Source organism: Cynoglossus semilaevis, chromosome 15 (genome assembly GCF_000523025.1).
Source record: "Cynoglossus semilaevis isolate Cse_v1.0 chromosome 15, Cse_v1.0, whole genome shotgun sequence".
NCBI classification, from domain to species: domain Eukaryota; kingdom Metazoa; phylum Chordata; class Actinopteri; order Pleuronectiformes; family Cynoglossidae; genus Cynoglossus; species Cynoglossus semilaevis.
Window position 1 is genome coordinate 10308561 of NC_024321.1, and position 8561 is coordinate 10317121.

The 8561-nt window shown below is 42.1% G+C and overlaps 1 protein-coding gene across 1 annotated transcript; it reads left to right on the forward strand.

Moving 5' to 3' along the window:
• The first annotated feature begins 4042 nt into the window (after window positions 1-4042).
• Window positions 4043-8266, forward strand: LOC103390937 (acetyl-coenzyme A synthetase-like). The gene is made up of 3 exons (XM_008327023.3): window positions 4043-4183; window positions 7916-8008; window positions 8093-8266. Exons 1-3 carry the CDS (start codon window positions 4144-4146, stop codon window positions 8212-8214), a joined length of 255 nt encoding a protein of 84 aa, XP_008325245.1. The 5' UTR covers window positions 4043-4143; the 3' UTR covers window positions 8215-8266.
• Window positions 8267-8561: the final 295 nt, after the last annotated feature.

The following is an 8561-nucleotide window of genomic DNA, read 5'->3' on the forward strand; positions in this document are numbered from 1 at the left end:
TTAGGATCATCGTGCAGCAAAGCTCACACACATGTCAACCACTTGCCAGTAGTGACTGGCTCCACAGTGAAGGACAGAGTGAGTCAACTATTTTATTTTATTTTTTTGTACTGTTGTGTGCTCTTCTTCCTGTCCCTTTGAAAACAGACAGCGCATGTGGTTGATCAAACACAACGGAGAAAGGCTCAAAGCTCTTTGCATTTCACTGATACGTGTGTATGTGCGTGCGTAAACATGTGTGTTCCTTATGTCAGATCTCTGCAAGGCTTCCGGAAGTCATCAGAGTAGAACAAGGAATATTTAGCCATGTGGCATAGAGACAAATATTCAGAGCTTCAGCTATTGAATACTTTTGTAATCAATTAAACCATTGACTATATTGATTTAATTTGATTCAATGAGATTATTATTTGAAAAGTCTGAAAAAAAGGACCTGTCAACAATGACAACATTCATTCTATTTATAAACAGCAGAAACAAAAATATAAAATGATTAATTATATATATATACATTTACAACAATAAAACACTATAAGAAATATAATAGTATATATGATATGCTATTATATAGTATAATAGTCAAGTATATTTCATATTGTCATATAAAAATATAATGTACTCAAATGTAGGTATTGAAATTATAAAAAATAAGTGACGGTGAATAAACACAAGGATTATATGAAAAGCATCTTAGGGAGAAAAGCAGAGGATCATGGGAGGACACGTCGAGCATTAAGAAGTGATTATCTGAGCCATCTTCAAACAAACATTACTGAGGAGCTGTTACTATTTTTGACTCATTGCTGTTGGTTTTGTTTGACACGTTTGCCTTACAGAGTTAGGTAACCTGAAGATGTGTTCTTTAGTGGGTGTGTCATCGTCATGTGACAACACTGTTAACTATGTAAACACATCCTGTTGGCGGCAGGTATCTGCAACTTCATCAACAGCCTATTCTAAAGTTCACGTCAGTTTGTCATCGTGGTCTGTTTCAAGGGTCTGTGCCACAAACATAGACTGTACAAAATAATAATAATAATATCAGTATTACTAAATTGTTATTTTCTTAACAATTATTGTGATATGAAGAACATTATTAGTATCAAGTATCAGTGACTATTTTCTGTGAATACATTTGCGAAGTGGTTTTGCCAGGATGGACAAACTGTGTAAAGATGTTAATATTTGCAGCTTTGACATGGTTGGTGATAAATGATATAAAATAGAGGAACTCATTGCTATGAGGTTCATGTCTTTGTTTTTTTTTCCCATGATCCCTCAGTGTGCTGTGACGTCCTGTTGAGTCTGTGTGTGTTCTTATAAGTGTGAAGGGGAGTCTGCAGGAGAAAGGAGGTCTGAACAAAGAGAGGAGGCGGCATAATTGGCGTCAGCAGCGCCAGACGACACAATGATATGGACACTCATAGTGGAATGAGTTCCTGGGAGCAGTGGACCAATAGAGAGGCAGGATGCTGTGTCTCTCAGCCTCTGATTGGCTGCAGGAGTGAGGCTGTCGGTCTCCAGGTAGCAAAGTGAACCATGTCACCCCTTCACCTCCTGGAGAGGAGGAGGCGCTGGATGGAGGAAGCTGTGACCTCAGCTGTGAAGAAGAAAACGTGAGACACATAAAAAACAAAACACTCTTCTTCTTTTCCTTTTTCTCCTTCCATTTCCTTTTTTTTTTTCTTTTGACCCCTTTATTTGTTGCTCTGATTTTTCTTCTCTAACATTTGTGCACATTTCTCTGGCTGCTATCACTATCTCCACTGCCAGCTCTGTGAGGTAGATGTTTAATTTGTCTCAAACTTGGCCGTACTCTCTACACTTCTCTCTCCTTCTGCCTGTCAGGGTTTCTGAGAACGGTGGATTAAAGCCCACATCAATTGTTTAGTTTGGCCATTTCTCAACCTTCCTGCTGCTTTAAGAGAGAAATACATTCCACCGTGGCATTTAAGTCCAGGATAAAGTTGGAGTGACTGCTGATGAATGATAAAAAGGCTCTCCATGTTCTAGTGAGGCAATGTTTGTTCATCAGAAAAACTGAATACTAATTGAAAAAGTAATTCATAATACATACCAATCATCAATAAAAATTATTAAAATCTTGATGATATCTATCTTAATACTTGTTGACTCCCCCTCATGTTTCATATTTTATTTGACATACATATACACACTACAGTGTGTACAGAGAGTGTTGAGAGTTGGCTTTTTTTTTTTTTTAAATCTACACGCCATTCATGTCTCATCGCTCTGATCGTCACATCTTGATTTCACCTTGATCAAATTTCTCGCCCTCATGTATAACACTCTCCATGAAACTGACATGAAATTAGCAGACAATTAATGTGTGGCCTTGGGTGTCAACCGATTGGTTGTGGTGACACACTGTTGAGTGACATCTCCATCATCACAGTGCTGCCTGAAGAGCAAAGATAAAAAAAAATAAAAACACCACTATCTTTGTCCCTGTCACTGTCCCTGTCTCTGTCTGTGATGCAGATCACAGACAGAAACTGTCCCTGTCTCTGTCTGTGATGCAGAAGTCAAATAGGTATAAGTCTGTAAAAGTTGGAAGTTTAAACACAACGTTTATTTGTCCTGTCCTTCCCATATTTAACACAGATAACTGACTAACTGGATCGGCAGTATAGAAGGCCAGTCATCTCTGAGGATAATGGTCTCTCTGAGAATGAATTTTCCACAGAGTCTGAGCAGCATGGAGAAAGACGAGGGTCTGTCTTCTCCTGCAGCCTGAGCCTGAGGCTGATGCAATGAGAATATCAATAAGCACCAGGGTTTGCACAGTCACATGATGGAACAAAGTGCTTTTTTTTTTCTTTCCCAAAACAGTTCGTTCTCTGAAGAACATTCAGCTTCACACGCAAAAATGACAATAGTAAAGATGGAGGGGCAAGTGTGGACACAACTATATTTATATAGTTGTGTCCACACAACTACTATATATACGTCTCTCTCTCTCGCTCTCTCTCTCTCTCTCTATATATATATATATATATGGGGGGGACACAACAGTAAATTCCACATAGGACAGCATGGTGGCAATTATTGGATTCCAGGTTTGCTAGTTTTAAACCGAAGCTGGTTTGACACTGATCAGCCTCTCACATCACATGGATGCTGTGAAATTTTTAATTAAAGTCCTGTAGTGTATGTGTGCAGACAAAGATACATTGTTTTCTTATAATTTACTCTGAATGCATCAATGATTATATTTTCTTGTCATCAGGAGTGAGTGTGTGTGTGCGTGTGTGTCCGTCCACACCCTTGTCTCCTGCCCCCTCTTCTGTCGTTACAAATTGATGGAGGCGGTGGAGCTGTCAGTCCATTGACCTACATCAGCACAGCCTGCAGCAGTCTGATTTCCTCAGGGGGGCAGTAAATTCTTGGGTGTGGCATGTGTGTGTATGCGTAAAGTCTTCATTTTGATTTCACATCAGCTCTGGTGGCGAAAGACAGTCAAACAGTGCGCTCCCTTTTCCCCCAAAAATACCACATATGGTAAAGACGATGACATCATACTTTTGCCTTGTAACCATGGTTACGCTCACCACCTGCTGGTTTGAATCTGCACATATACCCTGATGGTTTCCCCACCTGTCTCCTCTGCCTCCTTCACCTGCTCCCGTTCTCTCCTCCTCCTCTGTAAACTTCCATGTCTTTGTGATGTCATTGACTTTTGTTACCTTTTGACCTTTTATCCTACAGTCAGAACGACACCACCAATGAGTATAGAGGAGGTGATGACCCGCATGTGACTTGCTGGGGTTGAGACGCAGTGTAATAACCTAACCACTGTAGCAGCGGCTCAGTCCAGCGTAAAGTCATGATGGCGTCAGAGGCGACGAGGAGGAAAGATCAGGCCTGTGAACGATGTCTGAAATGAGATAGAGGGTAGACTTTTACAGCAGACACTGAGTAACAGCTGTACACTGATAATAAATAATAAAGGTCACATGACTCAACTGTTTGTTTTTTTTTCTTTTTATGGTAGAGCCGAGATGTCCCTCTGCAGGAAAAGTGACGCAATATCCCATTGTCTTGTTTGGAAAAAGGCTACATCCTTGATGCTGCTACAGTGGCTGCTCAACAGGATATTGTTCAGAGCAGCAGGAAGACGTGATGGAGGAATATGATGAAGACATTGTGCAGATGTGTTACGGTAAGCAGATTATAGCCCTTTTGTGTGTGTGTGTGTGTGGTGGGGGGGACACAACAGAAGAGGGGACCAGAGCTGACAGGAAGGGCAGAATGGCTTGTGATGAAGTCGTCCTCAAAAGGTTTTTTTTTTTTTTGCCCTGCAGCATTCAACAACAAAACACTCCCCTTTGTGTCTAATTAATTATCTGTCATTTTATTCCCGTTTTCCCATCTGCTTTTCATTTAATCCCCTCTTCTCTCCCGGTGATCTACTTCCTCTGATGCTTTTGTTATTTGTTGCCAGGGAGGTAATCACTCCTGCCGCCGTCCCTCTAACCCCACCGACTGAAGAGAAGAGTGGGAGTGGGGAGGGGGGCAAGGAGAGAGCAGATTGGGAAGGGAATGGATGGTGGAGGTTGCCATGGAAACTGGGAGTCTGTTGCCAGTCGACATCACTGGTTGTTGAGCGATGCAGAGCAGGCACATGAATATTTGAGCTCCATGGACACAGATGAACAGGTCCAGGTCCAGAGAGCTACCTGGAAACACAGGCAAAGGCCAGGCTTTTTTTTTAAGGACGGCATACGTTCATCCAGAGTGACAGAAAAAAAGGGAATAGAAAATGTGCTGAAAAGAATGAAGGCATAGGAATAGTCTCTGTGGCTAAGAATGCAGCAGTGACGAGAGGAAGGCAGAACAAAGGGAAGGGGAGAGGGAGGGTCTGTGACGTACAATAAGTGCAGTAAAGTGTGGCAGAGAGGCTCGTTCCCTCCCCTCTTCCTCCCCTCCCACCCCCTCTCTACTGATTCTCAGTACATCCTGTAGTATTTCCCTAATGAATCTTAAGTTTGGTGTTTTCTCCTTCTGTGCGTTCACACTCACCCTTACTCCCCCAGTGGATCTCATCATGACTCATGAGGATCACGTGTGACTCAGAATGTAAACGTGCAGTTGTAAGGCACTGCATCAAAGTGGCACCTGGAACAACGTAACCCATATTCAGACTGCTAAAGCTGCGTGTCCTTGTTTCCTTCCTACCTTTTCTCCTCTTCTAACATGAGTCAGACCCCCCCACCGGGCCCCTGCCACTCCAACCCCAAAAAATTAAAACATTCACTGATCAGACAGCGTTTTCAGCTGACAACAGTACACTGTCTGCAGATACTGACTCATCAGTGACTGTCAGATAGTGTGGAACACAGTCGCAAAACAACACAGTGTCACTGTTCTCTTCAAGTGGAAATCTGGACTTTTATTCAAGCCTGTAGTTTAACTGCAGTAATTTATCCTTCACATACTTCACTTTTAGCTTCATTTAAAATCGCTGAAATGTTTGTGCAGCTTGGGGTGAATTTCACTTATCAATGAAAATATAAAATAGCTGTGTGGTGGTGAAGGTTGCAGACCTCCCCCACTTTGGATGCTTCAGGAAGGCCAAAAATGTTGCCAAATCACCTGTGCTTAAAATGGTTCAGTACAGATACCAAACATTTCGGCCTGTCAACTTCAACAGGAAATTATTTGGTAAAAAGGATGGAGCGGTTGGTAATTCCCACTCGTTCCCTAACCCTGAAATATCTACACAGCAGCTGCAGCATTTCCGCAGTAGCACCTGTCGCTGTGGTGCTGAGTTGTCCGCATGCTTGTGTGACGGTGTCTGCGTGTGTGAAGAGTAGCACACATGCGTTGTGTCCAATGATCCTGATGAATGTAACACACAAACCTCTGACAACACGCGACCTTCTGCATTCTCCGCTGCTTCCTCAGAGTTTCAGGGACAGAGATTCCTCTTTTCACCCTCCTGCCTCCATTTCATTTCCTCCACAGTCAAATGGGGAATTATATGTTTCCATGGCAACTTCAGTTCTGGATAAAATGAATTAAATGCTCTGTGCTTTGCTGGGGTTGTAGCAGCTGTATGTGTTGCTGTGTGGGGGAGGGGCTGAGTGTGGAGTGGAGAACTGGTAAAGAGGGATTGGGGTTATGTGTGTCTGTGTGTGTGTGTGAGAAAGAAAGAGAGAGGGAGAGCGAGAGACAGTGTGGGAGTAGATGATGCCCTCAAAACCACATCTCACCACATGGAGGCTTTTGATCCCAACACTGTTCTGTCTTTTCTAACAAGTGAAAACCCATATAGACCAAGGCTGCAGGCAGAGCTGAGTAGAACGAACGGCTCCTAGTGCTTCTTGGCGTTGTTCTGAATGCTGTACATTTCAAAATAAATTGGTTTCATGCAAACGCTTACAAATTTATTTTCACAATTTTTTTTGTTTAATTTTAAGTGTTGACCTTAAGTCCTTTCAGCAGTTGTGTTTTGAGGTTGATGCAACCAACAAATGCAGAGAAAAGCCTCAGCATCACACACAGTCACATGACTTTATTTTACACACTTGTAAAGTCACCTCTGATCTTCTCATCTTCTTACCCCCCTTCTCCTCTTCAGCCAAATCACAAAGCAATTAATCTGGGTGTTTTTTTGTTTTCCACACTGTCCCACAGTCTGCCTTTCCTCTTTTCATCCCCCGCTTCTCCTCCCCCTGTCTGATTTCCATCCTCGCAGCTGAGACAACAGGAGCAGCAGCTCTTGGCAGAGATGGTGAGGAAGAAAAGAGAGGGAGACTTTTTAGAACAAGGAAAAGGGAGAAAGAAAGAGAGCATTGTGTTCTTCTTTTATCCACGTTGCTACAGCTCCTTCTCTGTGATTTTCTCAGCCAGCAGCCAACACATTACTGTGTCTCTTTAAATCAAGGACGTATTAGCCTTAGCAACGATGAGGCTCCGGTGCTCCTGACTGTTCTGTCAGCCAAAGACCACTGCATTCCCTGAACTTCCAAGGAGCACATTGCATTCAGCTGATCAAAACTGTAAACCTTGTGTAAGAATACACAATTGCTTTGGAAGTTGGAGATAAAATTGCAAACGTGTGACCTCCATTAGGAGGTGGATAGTGAATTAAACACAATGAAGAAAGACTCACGTTCACTGCACTGACTGCTGCCTGTTTCTGGGTCTGTGAAAGTAACAAACACTAAATGTGTCACTTGGATTTGGACCTCGTAAAAGTTCACTGTAGGATTGCAAATGTACACAGAGTTATTCCTTGTTAATGTTCAGATTATCCTCACGTTAATCCACATAGTAAGACACTGTCCTCTAACATGTGGTGACCCAGCAAACTGCAGAGACAGCTGCAGGATAGGAGGGAAGAGGTGGAGGGGGAGGAGGTGGAAGGAAGAGGAGAGGAAGTCGGGAGGGTCGAGGCAGGGGGGCTTCCTTTTACTCACAGACAGGAAAAGGAGGGTAAAAAAACACACGGAAATGTACTTCCTGTCCCGCCAATTGCAGCCAGTGATGTCATGTCCTACCCTGTCTACACATGGAGCCGAGGGTGGACCTCCTCCTCTGTTTGAAAGGAGATCCTTGTCTCCCCCTGAATTTCTGGTCTGCTCACTCCATCAGTTCAGCCAGCTTTAAGTTTTCATATTCCACCATGTCATTGCAATTAGAATGAACGTGACTAAAAACAGAAAATCTGAACTGGGAAAATTATTATTAAAAGTAATTTTTTTTCAAAACACCCTTTCGATGAGAAAAATGTAGAAAAATGTTTTTTTTAGAAAAGGAATTTCAAAAATAATTATTTTAAAAAAATTATTCTATTTCTAGATATTTTTCAATATAAAAAATTTGCATTGACATAACTAGAGCAAAGCAAACAAATGTTTCATGAGTGACTGTTCTTGTGTTCCGGCAGTGGGTGAGCCAATCAACATTGAAGCATGGCAGTGGTACTACAGTGTGGTCGGAGACAAGAGTTGTCCTGTGCTGGATAAGTGGCGGCAAACAGGTAAATGAGACCGACACAGCTTTTGATTGTGTTATTCCAGCTTGTTCTTGTCATTCCATTCATTGTGCCTCCTATGCTTATCAGTCATTTACAGATGCAATGGAGGAGAAGACTTGAAGGCACAGCAGCTTGGACTCAGCTTGGACCCATGTAGAGCGAAGGAGCAACTTTATTTGAAGCCGATCACTCGTTTGCTGGACTTGTAAGTGTTTTACTGGATTGTGTAATTTTTTTTAACTTAGGTTTTTTTTTTACTTAGTATTTTTTTAGCTTTATTGTTCATTTTTAATTTGTTATATAGTGCAATCATTGTGTAACTTTAGCTGTATTTGATATGTTGTAAATCTTACAAAAAAAGAAACTGTTGTGTGGATCCATTTCCAGATATTGAGCCAATTGTGTATCTCATTGTCTTGTGAAGGAGCAGTATTCCACAGACCGTGCGGACGGTTTGTCTATCTCATCACCCTAAAAGGCAATGAGAAACTCCATTCATAGTCTTTATTATTGACTCAATATCTGGAAATGGATGCACACAATGGTCCAACAAGTT